Here is a 21982-nt window from a genome sequence, read left to right on the forward strand (position 1 = left end):
TAGTCTGAGTTAGACATTTCTGTAGGATATCAACATCATTTGGGGAGTCAGTGATTGCCCTCAACTTGCAATCATCAGCAAACTTGGTCAGCCAAAGGCCATCTACATTTGCCTTGACATCTGAAAAGTATATTCCACACAGGAGGGGGGACCAGCACTGAGCCCTGTGGTACTTCACTGGTGACTGGCCTCTTATTATTTCTAGTACTTTGGTTGCAGACCTCCAAAGTGCCTAGTCTTAGGCTGGCAGCCACTCAGTCCTATCCTTCAACATGACCACTCCTTCTCCACTGTCCTGGTCACTAACTGATTCCACATAACTTGGGTCACACTCAGAACTCCATCCTGTACCAAGGAGATGATGGAGTGTGTTGTTTTTAGCTATAAAAAGAACAGTAAAGTTAACAGATCAATTCAGATATATGTAGTGTTGGAAGAAGAGATATTGTGTACAAGGACGGTGTTATTTATTCTATTTATGTCAGTGAAAAATAAGAATTTTATGTCGTATACCATGAGTGATTTCTGTCTGTATGGGTAAAAATAAAAGCAGAGTGTATCTTATTTTGTCAGTTCAACCATGTAGAGCATCAGTCTTTTCTGAACAGGCCAAAGACCAGTCAGCAGTGTAGTCCCCAGGGTTCAGTGCTGGAGGATGACATAATGTTTAAGGTGTTTACCTTAAAGAGACAAGGTGCAGGGTTTGATTCTCACATGGGGTAACTGGCTAGGCTTCAAATGGCCCAAAAGGGCAGCTAGCCTAGTACTAATCTATGAATCTAGGAGTCTCCTGTTTAGAATCTAGTTCTCTAAAGTAAAATCCAATACCAAAGGGCTTCAGCTGACTAGGTTTGCAGAAGACTGCAAGCTAGAAGCAATCATTGAATCTCTGAATATGTTAGCAATCCTGCAAGAAGATTTGTCCAAAACAAATAACTGGAGACAAAATCTTGAACTGAAACTAAACACCAATAAGTACATTATTATTTCCTTTGGGATCTACCCTGGGATCTAGCATATTGATAATATGCCCCTAAGAGATGACCCAATTGTTCAGGGTTTATCTAGACAGTGACCTAACTTTCGACCAACATGTGTCTACTGTCATAAGAAAGTTCTTTATTTTGCAGCTTATAAATACAGGGATTGTGTCTCGCTCTAGGGATGTCATTGTCCCAGGGATTGTGTATAGCTCTAGAGATGTCATTGTCCCGGGGCTTGTGTCTCGCTCTAACATTGTCCCAGGGATTGTGTATAGCTCTAGAGATGTCATTGTCCCAGGGATTGTGTCTCGCTCTAGGGATGTCATTGTCTCAGGGATTGTGTATAGCTCTAGAGATGTCATTGTCCCAGGGATTGTGTCTCGCTCTAGGGATGTCATTGTCCCATGGATTGTGTATAGCTCTAGAGATGTCATTGTCCTAGGGATTGTGCCTCACTCTAGGGATGTCATTGTCCCAGGGATTGTGTATATCTCTAGAGATGTCATTGTCCCAGGGATTGTGTCTCGCTCTAGGGATGTCATTGTCCCAGGGATTGTATATAGCTCTAGAGATGTCATTGTCCCAGGGATTGTGTCTCACTCTAGGGATGTCATTGTCCCTCTTTAATTAGTCCTCGTTAGGCTATTCATTAAGTATAAAGACCCTTTGACATGTCTCTGTTCCCAACACATGCAACAAGTGGAATGCCCACAGAGATACCTTACTAAAAGATAAAAGGTCTAATCAATGTGTCCTAGATAGACTGACTTAAAGTCCTCTGAGGACACTCAGTATCCAACAGACTGCAAAGATGTGACCTGTGCCTGGCATGCAGAGTATCTTCTGACCCAATACTGATGGATGTACTGCACATCAGCTAGTCAAATGACATTAGAAATACTTGGTCTGGGGATGTAAACCTGCTGAGCAATATGAAAAGAGTGCTTTAGAGGGAAAGAAATATATCTCACAGAGGATAGAGCAGCTGTGAAACAGACTACCCACCCACATAAAATAAAGCTCATCCCTGCCCATATTCAAGTGCAACTTACATCTATGGTTAGGCACTAGATAATTTACCCCAAGACTGTGCCTTATACTACTAATGGACAGAGGTAACTCATAAATGTTTTATCCCACTCATAGGTCCCCTCAAATTATCTGTGATAGAATTCAGGTTATTCTTACTAAGGGTAAAATGTACTTATTAACCATGGTTTGGATAAGGCCAATTCAACAGCAAAAGCGATAGGTGAATTCAAGCACCAAAAGAGAAACTCTCTAGGCTTAAAATGGCCCAAAAAGGCAGTTAGCCTGATACTTATCTATGAACATTTGAACCTAAAACACTATTTAGTGTGCATTACCTCTGTCCCATAATTCAACATGGGCATTTTTTGCCTGACCAAAGCAGTTATCTAGGTACAAAGACTTAAAGACTAAGCAGCTGTCACACAAGTTGTTTTATTTATTTCCATTTATTTGTCTTTCTTCTTTTATCCAGACCATATAACAAAAAAAAAAAAACACTAAAGTATCATACAAAGTTCCATACTCTTCTACAATATGTATGGTGGTGGACTGGGGGGGGGTCTTCAACATCCAGATGAAATGTGATGAAATGGAGTAAACCTGAGAAGTATGGCAGCTTCTTTGTGTCTTATGCCTGTCTGGCACTAAGTGTCAACTTTAGCTCACTAAGTGTACTGATACTGCCTGCACTGATTTTAGTATCAAATTATTGACTATTTTTTGCTATAATTAGTTTACTGGTTGTTGGCTAGGGGCAGAACGATTCCTGGCTAGTTGTTTTGTATTGACATTTAATTACTCAGTAGCAAGTCCGCCCAAACATTATTCTTAAATTGAATTCCAAGCAGTTATAGTTACCCTTACTGCTAGAGTCATCCCTGTTGCTATCATGGACCAGCACTTTCCCAAAACTTCTCTAGCCAGCCTGACTGAGACAGTGTAAGAATTGGCTCATACTATCTGATGACCATAATACATTGTGTGAGAGATGTACATGTATAATATCCTTGGAGGCAAAAATCTCACACACAGTAAACTCAGACAACAAAACTGTCAGCAATATGCCACACACCACACCACTCCAAGGCCATCACAATACACAAAATCCATCATATGCTGAGGTTCTAAGATTAACTTGCCTAAACCTCAAAGACCTCCCAAATACAACAGAGGCATATACATGCAGCATATTAAGCCCCCTTCCTCACATAGCACAAGGAGTCCCAAAGTCACAGATGCCAAGCCCCAGAGGCAGGCATCAACCCCACCAGACATTCTTGTTATAGGTGACTCCATTGTAAGACATACAGATGTGTCTCCTACCAGGCTGAGCAAGGAAAGACTGATGGATAGTTGCCTGTCTGGTGACAGGATCTGTCAGAGCTCGCATGCCCTCATGTCCTTGAACAAGTACCAGTATGACTCTATCATACTTCAGGCTGGTGTCAATGACATGAGGGGTACGTCCCTGGATCCTATGAAGGGATACATGATGGAACTCTCACACTATGTATCCAAAAGCAGGTATGAACCTAGCTTTGAGGTGCATTCGACTTTCTCCAAGGATGATGTCACAATACAAGCAAAAAATAATTAATCACCTTAGCTTTTGGTGTCATTTAAATCAGGGCCAGTATTTTTCAGCCTGGGAGGAAATGAATGACAGACCATGGTGCTTCACCAGGAATAGCCTGCATCTGTCCCCTCTATGGTTTTGATTATTGGCAAAGACATTGGCCACCCCCATGGTGCCTTTTTTAGGCAATGGCAACTTGATAAATCTACCAACATAACAAAACAAGCAAATGTAAATACGATGGTGTTACTGATCAATTCTAGGAGGTAGAACAAGAAAGTCCACTTCCTACAAGCCCTTCTCACTCTGGAAGACATTGACTTCTGTGTAGTGACTGAGACATGGTTTAAAATAGCAGAGTAGTTTAGCTGTATGGGGCCATAACACATTCCACACATATTTACTCCATTTACTGCACAGGAGGGGAGGTGTGTCAATCTATATCCAAAAGAGGCTCCCATCAATGTTGGTAAAGTGCCATGATGCACTAGGGCTTCTTCATATTAAAATACCCATCAGAAAGGTCCTGTAGCATATATTAGCTAGCTATACAACTCCCTGTATGACAAAAGAAAGCCACAATGCCTATCTACAGGAACTAGAATCAGCCAGTATTAAACCCAGTACTATTTTCCTGGGTGATCTAAACTATCCAGCTATAGACTGGGAAACCTACACCACAACTAGTACAGAAGCACAAGGATTCCTGCCCTGGAGTAATTAGTCAGAGTACCCACTGGGGCAATAACATCTTGGATCTTGTCCTTACTAATATGGGAGCATCTTGCACCATCACTTGCATATCTTCATCACTTGTTAGGTCTGACCATACAGCAGTCTCATTCAAAATAAAACTGAAACACAAGATTCCTTTAACCCAAGATACCTTTAGAAATTTCTTTAAGAAAACCTACCAACTCCTAAGTGATATATTGGCAAATTTCAACCCCCTAAAAAACCCAGTTATCTCCACTGAATACGCAATGTGCACCATTATCTTATACCAACATATAAACAGCTGCATAGATAGGAACAAGTGCAGGACAAACTCCACAAACAAATCCACGTGGTGGAACCATAATGTCAACAAACTTTTTAATAAAAGGAAAATAATTTTAATGAAAAATAAGAAGAGTAAGTCTCAGAATGCTAGAGCCCCTGTCACTGAAATAAACAAACAACTCAGGAGCTTAATACAATCCACCAACCCCAAGTTTGAGTCTTAAACAGCTACCCAAGCCAAAGCCGATCCCAAGACATGTTTTAGTTATACTCATAATCTCAAAAGCATAATGCAGCAATGTGCTGAGCTGATTGTGAATGATTTTACCTATACATTGAGGCTGAGGATAGAGGGAATCTACTGGATGATAAATTTACCTCTAACTTTACCCATCTCTCCGTTCTATCTGTCCCTCAAGATATGCCAAAATTTGGCCCACCTCCAGCTATCACAAAAGACCAAGGCTTAAAAGCACAATCAAAAGCTAATAATACTGTGTCGATGGGTCCTGGCAATATCCCTGGACGTTTCTTAAATAGCATGAACCATGATTTAGTCACACCTCTAAGAGCACTGTCCAATCTCAGCCCTGATACAAGTTTTGTATCAAGTGACTGGAGAACAACTATAGTCATTCCCTGCATAAGGGACTACCTTCCACAAACCCAGGCATTTACAGACTCATATGTCCTTAAAATCCCCCTTTTGGTTAGTCATAATATGGTCAATTAACTCCAAGGTATTAATGAACTAGAGAAGGACATTAAATGTTTGTACAATTCAAGCTGTCAGGATTTATTATTTCAACAATATGTGAATGATTACAACATGTTTTTTTCCTAAAGTTAACAAGTTTGTTAACACTACTAAGATGAGGAAAAGAGAAGCAATTAAAATGATAAAGAGATGGTCTATCCTAAGCCTAGTAATCAGGGGCAAACAGGTATACTCTTTGAGGACATTATTCATTGTATGTTCATAGGTTCATAGGTAGGTACTAGGCTATTGGCCACCCAAGAAAATTATTTTCCTGTGCCCCTGTCGAGCAGAGCCACAGAAGTGATCCCCGGGGTGAATTTCCTATTACCCATCCAATCATCAAGATTTTTCTTGAAGAGTGCTAATGAGGAGCTCTGCTTGATATAGATAGGTAGTCTGTTCCAGAGTATGGGAAGTCTCTGGGACAGGAATCTATCCCTCCAGCATGTTCTGTTTATTGTGGTGACAAGGTTTAGGTCCCTAAAGCGTGTAGCTCGGCGGGATTGGGATTTCTTTATGTGGAGCATGTCCAACAGCTCTGGGTTTGACATGGCTTTGTATGTTAGGCTGAGATCACCTCTGCGTAGGGAATATGCAACAAAGTAAAGTTGGAGTTTTTTGAGTCTGTGTAGGGCATCTGTTTGAGACCAGTAATCCTCTTTGTGAGGTATTTCTGTGGCCTTTCTAGTTGTTGTAGATGTCTTGTGAGGTACATACCAAAAGGGGCGTTGTACTCTATAATGCATCTAATGAGTGATGAGTAGAGGGTAACAATTACATAGAATTATTTCCTGACCACTGTGGCTATGTGATTATCAGAGAGACTACTGTCCACCTGTGTTCCAAGGTCTCTTATCACACTTTCAGTGTTAAGTAGACCACCACCTATGTGGTAGTTCATGGGTACAGAGTTTTTACCAAAGGGGATGACAATGTACTTTTTGGCATTGAGCTTTAGACCATGGCTTTGACAGCAGGCATCTGTCTCGGTGAGCCCCTTTTGTAGGATATCCACATCATTAGGAGTTTCGATTATGGCTCCTAGTTTGCAGTCATCTGCAAATTTAGTTAGCCAAAGACCTTCTGTGTTAGCCTGTACTTCAGAGAAGTAGATACCAAACAGGAGAGGACCCAGGACTGAACCCTGTGGCACTCCACTTGTCACTGGTCTAAAGTCTGATTTGGAGTCTGCTACTTTCACAGTGTGGGTTCTGTCAGTAAGCCAGCTGGCAACACATCTTGTGACATACCTAGTTTAGTGAGTTTATCTATAATTCCAAAGTGGGGGATGGTGTTGAATGCTTTGGTGAGATCTAGATAGGCTGTGTGAGCCACCTTACCCTCATCTATGGCTTTGATGACTGCTTCAAAGATGTCTATCAGCTTTAGGAGACATGATCTGCATTTTACAAACCCGAACTGTGTGGGGTCCAGAGTTTGGAGATTTCCAATGTCTTTGTTTATGAGTTCCATGATGATATGTTCCATGGCCTTGCAGCCCAGGCTCATCAGGCTAATGGGGCAAGAGTTCCCGGGGTCTGTTGTGGCCCCCCCCCCTTTTGTGAAGTGGGATAACCGTTATGGTGCACCATTCTATGGGCACAAAGCCTGAGGTGAGGCTATGATTGAACATGGTACTTAGGTGAGGTGCCAGTTCATTCTGTAGTTCATGTAGAACACAGCCTGGAATGTTGTCAGGTCCCATGGATGCTGTGTTCTTGGGTTTGGAGTGTGAGGTTTTTACCTGTGCAGCCGTGATTACAGGAACTTTGCATTCTTCCATTATAAAGATGGGCCCTTTAAGAGGTGAGAGGGGGGGTAAAGTTAGCACTGAACCTATCTGCCAGGATGTTGGCAATATCAGTTGGTTCTGTATATTTAGTGTAATTGTGCTGTAACTCAGAGCAGATCTGAGTGTTGCCATTGAGATTCTTGACATAGCTATAGCATGCTTTGTGGTTGTCTTTAGAATCAGTGGAGATTTTGTTTTCATAACTAGTTTTGGAGGATTTTATGAGGAATCTCAGCTTCTTACTGAGGCTGACCAGGGAGTTCCTCCAAGCTGTAATTTTACTCTTTTTTGCAACAGTTTCTTTCTTCTGTTGTAGAGTTTGTTTATGGCAGAAGACCACCAGATTGGCTTCTTTTTTAGGAGGATAGCATCTTGGTTCTGTTAGGGATAGCACAATCCATGCACTTGTGTAAGTGCTTATAAAGTGCATTTGTGTAGGATTCAGCAGTCGTACCTCTATTGTCCGTCTGCATGGGTGTCGTGAAGTTTGCCACTTCTGTCTTAAGAAGTGTGAAGTTGGCTTTGGAGAATTTTTTTACGGTTGTTTTCCTACTGTGGGGTGGGAATGGGATGTGGATGTCTAGGTTGATTAGCTTGTGGTCGGATCTGAACAATGAGGAGCTGATTTATGGTGTGGAACACCGGTCGCCCATGTTGGTGATGACCAGGTCTAGGATATTGCTGCCCCATGGTGGGGGTGTGGATAAGTTGATCCAAGGCGATGGAATTAATGAATTCTAGAAAATGTTGAGCAAAAGAGTTGGTACACGAGTAGTTTTCCCAGTTAATGGTGGGGTAGTTGAAATCACCCATTATTAGGGTGTTGGGTTGTACCTTAATATTTTCCAGTGTATCAAGAAAAGAGGAGTGGGAATCCTGGGGCATGGTGGGGGGTCTGTGGCAAGCTACAATCTGGATTCCGGTTTTGCTCAGAGTTAGTTGAACTTGGATAATCTCAGATGCATTATGCTGAGCAACTAGCTTGGAGGTGTGGATATCCTTACTGAATATGGACATGCCTCGACCTTTTGTGTTTCGGTCCGGGTTTGGTGGCCGAAAGGTGTGGTATGAATTATAGCCTGGTAATGCAGGGGTGCTCTCTGGAGCTTTGAACCAGGTCTCTGTCACTGCACAGATGTCAATGTTCTCCATTTTAAGGAGTGCCTCGTGTGAGTGCATTTTGAGGATTAGACTTCTAGCATTGAATAGCATTACCCTCAGATTTTGCTTGCTTGTACCTGTTACTGTGGTGAATTTGTCATTTGAACCTTGCCTAAAAAAGGCACTATAGGGGTGGCAAGAGCCTTTGCCAGTATCCGGAATCTCACGTGTGACAGGTGCAGGCCATCTCTGGCAAAACAGCGTGGTCTGTCGATCATGTCATCCCAGGCAGACAGATGCTGGATTCCCTTAGAAGGACACCAGAAGCTTTGCCAATTGTTGAAGTCAATCATTTTGTCCTTATACTGTGGTATCATTCTGGGTGATGGCATGATGTCTCTAATACTTCAAATGAGTTCCAAAACCTTTAGACTATCCACCACTTCAGGGGTCTGAGAGACTGCAGAACAAACAACTGTCAGAGTCAATCACAGACCTTATTGAGACGCAGTGGGGGGTCATCTATAAGCCCCACATCAAATACAGAAGGGGAAAGGGGTAGCAAGGAGATGCCAAGCTTGGGGTTAAGAGGCCATATTGTGACTAAACAAAGGGGGTATTTTAAGGTCTACAACTTTAGTTCTGTTGAAATTATTACCAAATACTTTGACCTCTTCGAGAAGGGGATGACATCTGACCATGCTGAACTGCTAACTGACTTTAACTGATTTGAAACTACACACTAGGAAACTAAATTCTCCATTATTATTTATTGATTCAACCAGTTGTGATACTAATGTCCACACTATTAGAAGACCTAGTTTATATAACCCACCTTTACATCCCAACATAGCTTTGTCCGAAACACTATGTGAGTTAGATATTAGGCAGGCCCTTTGAAGGAACCCTAGGAAAGTGATATCAAACCTGAGTGATAATGAAATGAAGTGAAGTTGTTGAACACGATTCAAAGTGACAGAGACATCAGGTTAATGAAACCTGACAAAGGTGGATGATTAGTTATTAAGAAGACCTTTGACTATAATTGTAAAATGGAGGGGATTTTACTATCTGATCAATATACTGAGATTTTGACAAATGAATTCAACATTGCATATTCTAAAATTGACTGTTTTGTATGATTTATTGATTGATGAACTAATCTCTAATACAGATTACAAATATTTTAGGATTGATTGCCTTGTTATCCCTAGTATTTTCGGGATACCTGAAATACACAAATGTTCTTGATCCTCCTATGCACCCTAGTGTGGACGCAAAAGGTTCCAAAACTTATGAGAGGGCTAAATATGTGGACCTTAAACTGAAAAATATATTGAAAAGGGAGAAAAACATTTTGCAAGATTCCTTGGACTTCATGAGCTGTGTGGGGGATCACTTGCTTGACAATGATCTTAGTTTTGTAACAACAGACATCAACAAATTATTTTCTTTTCTAACCACCATTCTTGGCATTGAATGATTGCACAATTATTTAACCCAAACTGAGAGTTTTGATACTAACACATTTTTATTTGAGGGTTGTATTTACAAAGAGGGCACAGAAGTGGTGATGGGAGCAGCTTGTGCCCCAATATTTGCCAACGTTATGATGGCATATTGGGAGCACAATTTTGTGTTTCAATCAGATTATGAAAATGGTTGGGTTTTATATGTTCAATACCTGTGCAACATCATTATTGTTTGTCTGGACACTGAAAGTAGACTTTTGGAATTTTTTCACTATATTAATAGTACTACTGATTTCTTGAAGTTCACTTTGGTTAAATCTAACAGTTGCCTTCACAACTTAGATGTTGAACTTAAGAAAGACATAGACAAACAATAGTTTCATAGTTTCGTAGTTTAGTTTCATAGTTTAGTACTAGGCTATCTGCCCTGAGGCATTTGCAAGCCTAGCCCTAGAGATGTGGCTTTCGCCACCCCATGTAGTGGTACTAAGGTGTATAGAATAAATTTAGAATACTGTGCCTTTGTCTAGTAGTGACAGATTGAAGACCCCCTTACTTATTAAAATTAGTTTACTGTGCCTCTGTTAAGTAGCGATACAGGGGTGACCCCCGGGGTAAATCTACGGTCTTCCATCCACTCGTTAAGATTTCTCTTGAAGAGAGTCAGTGAGGGGCTCTGCCTAACATGGACTGGGATTTTGTTCCAGAGTATGGGAAGCCTCTGAGTTATGAATCTGTCCCTCCAGCATGTTCTATTCATGTTTGTACTGAGGTTTAAATCTTTGGCTCTCGTGGTTCTTATGGATTTTGATTTTTTGAGGTGGAGCATGTCCATCAATTCCCGGTTGGACATGGCCTTGTATGTCAGGCACAGATCACCTCTGAGCAGGCGGTATGCTACTGAATAGAGCTGGAGTTTCTTTAGCCTGGCAGCATATGACATATGTTGGAAACCCTTGATCCTCTTGATGAGGTACTTCTGGGGTCTCTCCAGCTGTTGTAAGTGCCGGGTGAGGTACATACCAAATGGGGCATTGTACTCAATCATGGGCCTGATAAGGGAGGAGTACAGGGGCACGATGACCTCCTTTGATCTGGATGTGAACCCCTTCATGATAAGTTGGGCAAGGTAGAAAGTCTTTCTAACCACTTTGGCAATGTGGGTGTCAAATGAGAGGTCACTATCAACTTGGGTCCCCAGGTCTCTGATTACTTTTTTGGTACTCAGTGGGTTACTGTCTATGTGATAATTTGTGGGTATTTTGTTTTTCCCAAAGGGGATGACTATACATTTCTTGGCATTCAGTTTAAGGCCGTGATTCCGGCACCAGTTGTCCGTTTCAGTGAGGCCTTTCTGTAGGATGTATGTGTCAGCTGGTGTATCGACTATGGCGCCTAGTTTGCAGTCATCTGCGAACACTGTCAGCCACAACCCTCCCATGTTTGCTTTTACATCTGAGAAGTAAATGCCGAACAAGAGGGGTGCCAGGACAGAGCCCTGTGGGACACCACTTGTGACTGGCTTTGAATCTGACATGGCTCCTGCAATCTTGACTTTATGGGTTCTGTTCTTTAGCCAGTTTGCAACCCATCTTGTGACATATGGATTTACTTTTAAGCTGTTTAGCTTTTCTATGATCCCCGAGTGGGGTATTGTGTCGAAGGCTTTAGCCAAGTCCAGGTAGGCTGTATGGACTGCCTTGCCCTCATCAATGGCTCTCGTGACTGTTTTGAAAAAGTCAACCAGGTTCAAAAGGCAGGATCTGCCTTTTACAAAGCTGAACTGGGTGGGATTAAGTGTCTGTAGGTCCCCAATGTCGTTGTTTATGAGTTCCATAATAATTCTTTCCATAGCTTTGCAAACCAGGCTGGTCAAGCTTATGGGGCGGTAGTTCCCAGGGTCTGTAGTGGAGCCTCCCTTGTGGAGTGGTACCACTGTTGCTGTACGCCAGTGTTCAGGTACATATCCTGTAGTAAGGCTAAGGTTAAATAACATTTTTATATGTGGGTTTAGCTCCTCTTGGAGTTCACGTATCACGCAGCCGGGGATACCATCAGGTCCCATATATGCTGTGTTTTCTGCTTTGTTGAGGGCTGTTCTCACCTGGACATCAGAGATGACAGGGAGGTTACATTCAGCTGGGATAAGTATTTCTTCTTTTGGAGGTGAGGGAGAGGAGAAATTTGCACTGAACCTGTCTGCCAGAATGTTGACAATATCTGTGGGTTCGGTAATTTTTTTGTCGTTGTGTACTAATTCTGAGCATATCTGAGTGTTTCCGCCCAGGTTTCTAACATAACTGAAGAATGTCTTGTAGTTATCTTTAGTGTCCTTGGCGATTTTTCTCTCAAAGTTGGCCTTGGATATTTTTATGAGAGAACGTAGCTTTCTACTAGTGCTGATCAGAGATGCCTTCCCTTTATGGGATTTTGCTCTGTCTTGCAGTAGCTTCCTTCTTTTGTTATACAATTTGTTTATGGCTGGGATCCACCAGACAGGATGCTTTCCTTTGGTGGAGAGGGTCTTGGTTTTATTTGGGATTGCACGATCCATGCATTCTTGGAGATGTCCGTAGAAAGCATTTGTGTAGGATTCAGCATTGTGGGATGTGGTTTCCATTGGCCCTGAGGGCTTCAATGATACCATCTCAGTCTTGAGAAGTGTAAAGTCAGCTTTTGAGAAGTTTCTCACTGTAGTCTTTTGTGCTGGGGTGGAGGTGGTAAATGTATATCCAGGGTGATTAGTTTGTGGTCAGCTCTCACCAGTGAGGGCAATACTTCCAGTGTGGAGCATTTTGTCCCTATGTTTGTGATGATCAGGTCTAGTATATTATCCCCCCTTGTGGGAGAGGTGACTATCTGTTCCATTGCATTTGGGTTTATGAATTCCAGGAACCTTTGGGCTAGGGTGTTAGGGCTAGAATAGTGCACCCAGTCTATGTTAGGGTAGTTGAAGTCTCCCAATATGATGGTATTTGGTGAGACATTCATATCTTCCAATGTCTTCAGGAAGGCTGAGTGGGGTTCTTGAGATTGGGAGGGTGGTCTGTAACATGCAACCAGTTGTATAACAGTTTTGCCTCTGGTTAGCTGCACCTGGATGGTCTCCGATGCTTCATGAGTTGCCACTAACCTAGAGGTGTGGGTATCCTTGATGAATATGGACACTCCCCCTCCCTTTGTGGTTTGGCCCGGGTTTTGGGGCCGAAAAGCATGATATGAGGTAAAGCCTGGTAGTGCTGGAGTGCTCTCAGGAGCCTTGAACCAGGTCTCGGTTGCAGCGCAGACATCAATGTTCTCCATATGAGGAGTGCTTCTAGAGCCTGCATCTTGAGATTTAGGCTTCTGGCATTGAGCAGCATTACCCTTAATTTTTTTCCATTTTTGATTTCTAAGGAGGTGGGTTCATCTTTTGAGTCTTGCCTAGAAAAGGCACTATGGGGGTGGCAAGAACCTTAGCCAATATCTGGAAGCCCAGTGGTGACAGGTGCAAGCCGTCCCTTGCGAAGCAGCGTGGCTTGTCCAGCATGTCATCCCAAACAAACAGACATTGGATCCCCCTCGAATGACACCAGTAATTGAGCCAATTATTAAAGCTGATCATCTTGTCTTTGTATTGTGGCATCATTCTTGGTGAGGGCAGGATGCTGCTCAGGGTCAGGGTCATACCAGCCTGGGCTACATAATCAGAGAGCTCCTCAATGTCTCTTTTCATGTAGTCCAAGGAGGTACGTCTCAGGTCATTCACGCCGGCATGGACAATGACGGAGTCATATTTGTACGTGCTTTTGAGTGACCTGAGTGCGTGTGTTATATGGCAGATCCTAGCCCCTGATAGGCAGCTTACCGTTACCCTCTCCTTGTTCAGCCTGGTAAGTGGAATGTCAGTGTATCTGACTATAGAGTCACCTATCACTAGTGTATCAGGCATAGTGTTTGGCCTTAAGGGCTGTGATTTATTGACACACCGATTTATTGAAGTATTTGTTGCATGTGTTTTGTTTTGAGGTGGTGGATTTTTAGGTGTCTGCTTTGGGAGCCTCTGTTGTTTTGGTAAGTTTTTTAATAGACCCTCCGAGTATGTTTTTGTGTTATTATGTGCTTGATTTGCAGTTGGGGTAGGTCTATGTGTGACTGGGTTTGTTGTGTGTGTGGTTACCTTCTCCTCCTGTCTGGTCTTGCCAGTCCTGAGTTGAGAGAGTTCAGCCTCCAGTTTGGCTTTATAGTTGCATCTCTCACATGTATTTGTGTTTGTTGGGAGGAGGAGAGGGTTGTCTGTGTACATGAGGCAATTATAGCATTGTCTCAAGATTCCCAGATTAACCAGCTGAGCAGGAGAAGATGCTAGCAATCTACCACTCGACATGCTAGAATATTATAAGAGAGTGCTGTGCCTTTAAGGGAAGTGGTTGGGGTGGTAGGTGGATGTAGTGCTACTTGAGTTTGAGAGTGCTTGCTTAGAAGAGTAGCTTAGAGAACAAGTGCTATGCTTATAATATAACCAGTAGACTGGTTATTCTAAGTGTAGAGCTTTCTAAGGGAAAATTTGAAAAGCAGACTTGGCGGAGCCAGGAAAAGTTTAACCCTGTAGTTTATACCAGCCATTTATAGGTAACCAACTTATTCTAACCCCCTTTCACACTTCAATAGTTGTCATTACATACACCAAAAGAAGGCATTGGTCAAAGGACAATTAGTCAGGTTGGCCTATATGATTTCAGCTACGGAAACTTTTAATGCTGAGTATAATGTCTTAAAATCATTGTAACCAATAGGGGTTACCTGGATGTTTTCTTCATAAAATTTTTGTCGAGGTTATTGACAAAAGGGCCAAGGGGGTCTATATCATCTATTAGGCCAAACTTTTAATGGAGGTATTCCAACTGATACATCTGTTAACCTAAAACACAGTAAACATGACAAGCTAAGACGTATCATCTCATATAATAGTGATTACAACTATATTTGTGAAATTTTATGTCAAAATTGGAAAATATTTGAGGTGTGCAGCATCAGCAAGCAAAAGATAGGGACCGCACCGCACCGCACCGCACCGTGCGTTATATTCAGGAGGAATTGGTCCCTGAAGAATTACATCGAAAGGACACCAACATTTTCTATAAAAAAAACAATAATATGAGGGTTTATGTTTAAGTGTGATAGATACAATTATTGTCCTTACATTAAAGAAGGAAAATTTATTAATATTCATGGATATGGAATAATACAGTGTCCTAAGAATTGTAATTGCTTTACTCAGAGTTTAGCCTGTGAGGCTCAATGCAAAGATTGTCCTTTTTATGTTGGGAAAACTGAGAACATTTTCAAGGACAGGATTTATGAGGACTTAGAGACATAAAGTAAAAAGATCAGCAAAATGTCTTATATAGACATATGCAATTAAATGCAGGACATTCTTTTGAGTTTTTTTTTTTTGTTGACATGGTAGATCAGGAAGCAAAAAGAGTCTGAGAAGTGAAATGGCAACTAAACACAGATGCCGCTGGCCCGGGTGGTCTCAACGACTCTGTTTCCTTGGCCTGTATACATAAAAGGAAATCTATTAATTTTTAGATAGCCACCTTGTGTCATGGTTTTCCTAATTTTGTGGGTTGATAGGGAGTCTTGCTGTTGTTCTCAGTGGTTGTTATTGGTTTTAAAACCAGTAACTGCTCCACATGTGTATGAACCTACCCTGAATTAAGTTTTGGACAATGTGAAGATGGACATCTATAATAAAACACCCAGGGTATTTACGAGGTTAGAGTAGGGTACCTTGCTTATAGGGTGCATAACATTATTAGTCATTTTGACTGTGACCACTTTGAATGCACTAACGTGACAAGATGAGTACCTATATGCATTAGTCTTTGTATGACATTAGTTGTTATGATCCTGTTCACGCAGTGTCCAATACTTTTTAGTGACATCCATTTGGAATATAACCAATTTGTTCTTTTTTACTCTGTTTACAACTTTTACCTGTATGTGATATTATGGGTTTGTATATTTAAGTAAACAATCAGAACATTTTTGTCACTTTCTCTTTGTCACTGTCACTTCAAGTCCATGTTATAACCTGGATGAAAGCACTCAAACAATTGTTTTAACCGAGCATCATTACATTTCCAATTATAGTTAATGCGGTTGCCTCTATTATTCTTTGTTCCACATTCAGAGTTTGTTTTAATAGTGTCCATTTCCTACTGTCTACTTCCAATCTCCCTTACACCCCAGTCTAGTCTTTCTCTTCAGATTTTGTTGGCCCTGTCCTCAGAACCCATACTATGTCTCATTTGTGTCTTCAGATCTGTAGTGGGAAGACCTCCATTTCCTGTGATCTCTGGTCATAACGTTTCCATGTAACTCGTCTATCTGGTGGTTTTCATTTAGATTTTTAACAGCAGCCTGGTGTTCCTTTCTTTGAACAGCTTCTAGAGCTGCTTAGTGTACTTCAGGTGTGGCCTAAACAGAGTTTACAACAGTAAGGGTATTATCTGTTTGTTTCTGTATTCCATACTATAGCGAGAACACACCAGAATTCTGTTTGCTGATTTAGCAGTCCCTCTCCCTGCTGCTATTTGTGCAGTGTTTGTGCCATCAGCATCCCCAAATCCATTTCCTGTTCTTTTCCCATCAGGCTTGCTCCCCTCAGTTGATACTTCCTGGCATTGCTGCACTGATATAAGTACTGTACTTGTCTGCATTGAACCTCAACTGTTTGCCTTTACATTCATGTGGGGATCAAGCACAGCTTGGAGGAATAGCTTCTATGCTTTGATATAATGTCATTCAATAGTTTGTAAAGGACCAATGGAGAATAACTTCCTTACCTTGATTATTATATGCATTTTCAATTTTATTCTTCTGTTCTCCTATAAAGAAATGAATATTAATTTAGGATGCTAAAATAAATGCATAGATTAGTATAGAAGTTAACCACTGTATCACAGTGAATTTTTTGGTTCCAAAGTTTTCTGTTTGTTAATCAGCACCTTAATGTTGGCCATATTATCACCACCCAATTAAAATGAAACCAGAACATGTGGCATAATCAAATGTAGATGAAAACATTAAGTATGCAATACTACAAAGTTTATAGCACTAGTAAAGAACTTCAGAATAATCTGATTCACAGCTGTAATTACTCAAGTCTCACATTGCTCTTGTAAAACTAGAAACCCTTTATGATGCTGAATAAACATGCAGACACTGTAGCTGTATTACCAACATCCATGAAACACACTGATTGACTTTCAGAAAAAAAAAAGAATGCCACTTGGCATGAAGCTTCCTGTAGCTAATTAGCATATTTAAAGATATATAATCCTCATATTATGCATCCTGTTTTTAATATTTATATGACATGCCTATTTTATATGTATTATATGAGATATCTTGCATTACTTACACTAGTTATTTTAAATTAAATTTATTCTAAGCACATCATTGGCTGCTAACATTCAAATATTGCAATGCATCTTTATCTATGACAAATGAGTTGTAAGAAAACCACACAGGACTAGAATAAATTCTGCACCATGAGAGAAGACTTACCACATATGCATCTACAGCTTTAACAGATGCACAAATTAGATATGCATGGTCTAAGGAGAAATTGTTGGCAATATTCTTTGGTTGTCAGGAATGTCTTGGTTATACAAAGGCTTATTAAATTGGAGACAGATCACAAACCCTTGAAATCCATCTGTAGAAAATCATTAAAGAAGTTAGTACAGCACAAGTGCTCTTACAAGGTGAACAAGAAAGAGATGCACAAAAAGGAAAAATCTGCTAAAATAACCCTCACTAAAGCCAAGACACCACTGACTGCTAAGAAACCAAAGAAGGCGTCAGCTAGCAGCAAGAAAAAGATGAGAAGAAAGTCAAGAAACCAGCAGCAACTAAGAAGCAGCAAAGAGTCAGAAGAATGTCAAATCTACCAAGTTGAAACCCCACTAAAAAAGCAATGAAACCTAAAGGTTCTAACCCCTAGAACATGCCAAAAGTAAAAGCAAAAAAGCAACATTAAAAACTAAGAATTAAAGATGCTTATAGCGTACTTTTCAAACACCGAATAGTCTTTTAAAAAGTGCCCCAGCGATTGCCCCTCCTTTGGAACAGGCTTCCTCTTCATGTGCAGCAGAACCCTTAAATTTTCAAGCACAATATGGACCAATGGATGGACAATCACAAATTCAACACTTGAGGTGATGCCTATGTCCATTATATAGACAGAGGCAGTCTGTAAAAGTAGTCAGAACCCAGCTTGCTGACCCTTGTTATCTTTCCCCACGGATAGAAAATTGGCTAAAACACAGTTAAAACTGGCAAGGATTGTAAAGGCTCTTGAGCCCTTAGCCTAGTAATATCCTATTGACCTATGAACCTGTTGCATAACGCACAGGGTAGACTGCAAAGGATGTAACTGGCTGTTCAGATATATGATAGAGAAACTGAATACAAAGTGGGAAGACACAAAAATATTTCTGATATACTTAGCAGAGCTTTTTTATACAAGTACAAGGAAAATGCTGGAACAAGATATGGAATCCTGTGGGTTACACAAATTCCACCAACACACCAGAAACTGCAAGAGTTGAAACATTTACAAAAAAAGACACAACAATTAAAATGATGGGATAAACCTTACTGTCAGGTTATGCAGAGAACAAAAAACAACTTTATCCTTTGATAAATCTATATTATATCTTCAGCAAGGGATTCTCTTGCATTGAAGGCCATTTTTAAATGAAAGAAAGTTATTGTTCCATCTCAGCCATGAAACCAAATACTTTTGTACAAAGAACAAAAACAACACCTATTAGCCAAACTGGTGTGGTGTGGTACAAAATGAAAATGTAGGCTGAAAAAATGTTGTTTAAAGTATAATAAACGTATTTTGCCTTTTTTAATGTATAGAGCTTTAGAATTATGAATTGTGTATAGTTTAGCAATTCATTATTTTTACTTTATGTAACACATGTCATACAATTTTTAGTAATACATACTGTTTCTGTGTTTTTTAACTCATGTCACAGGAACTTCCCCCTTTGTGAAGGGGCATAATGTAGGCAGTTTTCCAAATCAGGGGTACTGTGGCTTCAGAGATTGATCTGTTTATTAGTATAGAGACTGGTATAGCTATTTCAGCTGCTGCCAGTTTTAAGAATTTATTGGGAAGGGAATCGGCTCCTAGTGTTGTTGGTTTTAATTGGGAGAGTAGTTTTCTAAAGTAGGAGGTTGGGGTGGGTTGTAGCTTAAAAGTGGGACTGTTGCTGGATGTAGGGTGGTAACTTGTTGTATTGGCAGTGAGCTGCTTTTGTGCTAGGGCAAGTACGGTTTCAGTAAAGAATATATTGAATGATTCAGCTTTGTTTTCTTTTGTTAGACCTGTAGTTGGGGGTGGGGTAATGGTTTTTGCAGTGTGTAGTAACTTGTTTAAACCTGTCCAGAATTTCCTAGGGTTATTCATGTGTTGTTTTTGATGGGTAATAAAGTAATTTATTTTATCTTGCATGACTAGTATCTTAGTGAGATTTCTAATCTGTTGGTATGCTTGTTGTGTTTTGGGGTTTTTGTTGGGCCTCCTGGTTGTCCAGGCTCTATTCCTTTCTGTTATTTTTTGCCTAGTTTCCCTAGTTAACCATGGAACTGTGTTAGCTTTAACTCTTGTAGTTCTTATGGGGGCATGCCTATTCGGTATTTCTAAGAAGGTGGTGTTGAAGTGTTCGGAGACTTCATTTAGGGGTAGGTAATACAGTTCATACCAAACTACAGACCAATCGCAATCCTATCCCCACTAGCTAAAATATTACAAAAATGTATTTATCATCAGTTAATGTCCCACCTTATTCATCAAGAACTCATATCTCAAACACAACACGGTTTTTGCCCAGGTCATAGGACAACTACAGCCCTAGTAGCATTCACAGATGCCATAAACCACAACAGGAACAACAGTAAACTTTCATCAGCCCTTTTCTTAGAAATAGCAAAAGCATTTGATATGGTTAACCATGATAAACTCATCTCCCACCTTGTAAACCTAGGCTTAGACAACCAATCAGTCTCCTGGTTCAAAAACTACCTCAGCAATAGGCAACAAGCAGTACTATGGCACAATAACTTGTCTCCACTCTTACCTGTCACACTTGGGGTACCTCAGGGATCTATACTGGGTCCCTTGCTGTTCTCAATTTTTACAAATAATCTCCACTCAGCTGCAAATAGTTCTAGCCTTATCTAATACGCAGATGATTTGACTATAATATGCAGTGCCCCTACCCTGGCAGATCTACACAATAAAACCCAGGATAACTTCCACTCAGTTGAAAACTGGCTTATTGAGAATGGCCTCATACTTAACCCCCCCAAAAAAACAAGCTTCTGCTATTACATCCCTCACAAACTACCACTCCTATCTCCTCCTTCACCATTCACTCTAAAAATGGTAACCCTATTTCACCTGAATCCCACACAAAACTAGTAGGAGTTAACATTGATAAGTTAAAATTTGATATATACATTAACCTAGCTATTAAAAATCTAGGTAGTCCCTACAAACACAAATCCTTCCTGACCCATAGCACTAGATCCACAATGGCTCGTACCTACCTTCTCTCAACACTACTGTATGCATCTCCAATCTTGACCAATCTATCCAAAACAGAAACCAACAAAATGACCTCCTGCTACAATCAGATAGCCAAATTTGCTAATAACAGCTCTTTCAGAACCCATCACTGTCACAACCTAAAGGAATTGGGCTTTCTTGAAGTGCCAAATTTACTAATCTATACTAAACTGATCATCACTCACAAGCTGCTCTGCCAACCACATATAACACCTTCATTAAGTACCATAATCCAACAGTACTCCTGTCCTAGGCAAATCCACTCCACAGACAAGTTACTGTTAACAGTTACTAGAATCCACAACCATGTTGCTGACTCCCTCTAGTCTTCTTATATGTCCAAAATCTGGAACTCCCTGTCTGCATCTATAACCCTGGAATCTTCCCTACCTAAATTTAAAAGGTCTATCAAAAGTCACCTAAACAAATGGCTATGTCCCTGCTCCAACAACAGACTAACTCCAGTCCCACTCCTATACTAATGCAACTCTTGCCTTAATACATAGTCTTTTGACTCACCTGCATAAACTTGTACACCACAGCAAATGAATAAGAGCATATTTGTGTTAGTTTGCTTGTTTTATTGTTGTTTATAAATCTATTGATAACTGTACCTATCCATAGCATGACACTGAATATGTGTTCTCAACTAGATACTCTTAGTGGACCTAGTTGAAATATGTTTTTAAGCATCTTCTGTATGTCTTGTAAATTGTGTCTTTAGCGCTTTTCTCCCCGGGCCTCCACTGAAAATGGTCATGTATCCAAATGGACTATCCTGGTTAACAAATGAAAAATATAAAATAAATAAATAAAAATTAACTATGTGTCATTGTGTTGTGTTCTTATTGGTTGTTCTATGTTATTTAAATGGAGTGTCTTAATTGTTCTGATGGTTCTGATGAAGTCCAGGCTTACTGGATGAAAGCGCTTGACCATTTCTATGATTTGGAATACATTGAATTTGGAACGTTTTTTCAGCCTACATTTTCGAATTGTACAAACAAACAAACAAACCACACCACACCAGTTTACAAGTCAAAAGGAAGGTGCCTGCTAGACTAATAACCAAAAGGAAAGCACCGGTTCAGCAACGAAGGAGCACAAATGAAAGGTTTAATTGGGCATGTACAAAAAATCACCACAGCAAACCACAGAACACCAATGCAATACGCAGTGTAAAACACATCAACACATCAACGTTTCGTCAATCCTTCTTCAGAAAAATACAAATCACACTTAAACCAATAATCTTGTACTTAAATACAACTAAATAAATGCTACCAACCAATAGCATTTGTAAATTGATTAACCACAGCATTAATTAATGGATAACTAAAGAAAGTACTATTTTCACAGTGCAAAATGCAAAATTTAAAACTAATACATATGATTTAAAAATATGATTTAAAATTAGGAAGTGAATGTGTGTTACATCTTGTTAAATACTCATTTAAAATCACCTTTAAAAGTAATCTAAATGTGTAATAAAATCAACATATAAAAACAGTACTCCACTCTACTGGTGGAAAATGATATTACAACTAAACTACATAATCATCATAAAATGCAAAAGTTAAGATGACATTAAGGTAATGTAAAATATAAGTAAATATTGTTATATTACT

The 21982-nt window shown here is 40.2% G+C and overlaps 1 protein-coding gene across 1 annotated transcript in view; it reads right to left on the minus strand.

Moving 5' to 3' along the window:
• Positions 1-21982, minus strand: part of KY (kyphoscoliosis peptidase) — a 538508-nt gene that overhangs the window by 411486 nt on the left and 105040 nt on the right. Inside the window, exon 5 of the mRNA XM_044073511.1 lies at positions 16552-16593. Within this exon, the coding sequence (XP_043929446.1) occupies positions 16552-16593 (42 nt within the window). The remainder of the gene's footprint in view (positions 1-16551; positions 16594-21982) is intronic.

The sequence above is a fragment of the Protopterus annectens genome, chromosome 6.part0 (assembly GCF_019279795.1).
Source record: "Protopterus annectens isolate FY-2018-M chromosome 6.part0, PAN1.0, whole genome shotgun sequence".
In the NCBI taxonomy this organism is placed as follows: Eukaryota; Metazoa; Chordata; order Ceratodontiformes; family Protopteridae; genus Protopterus; species Protopterus annectens.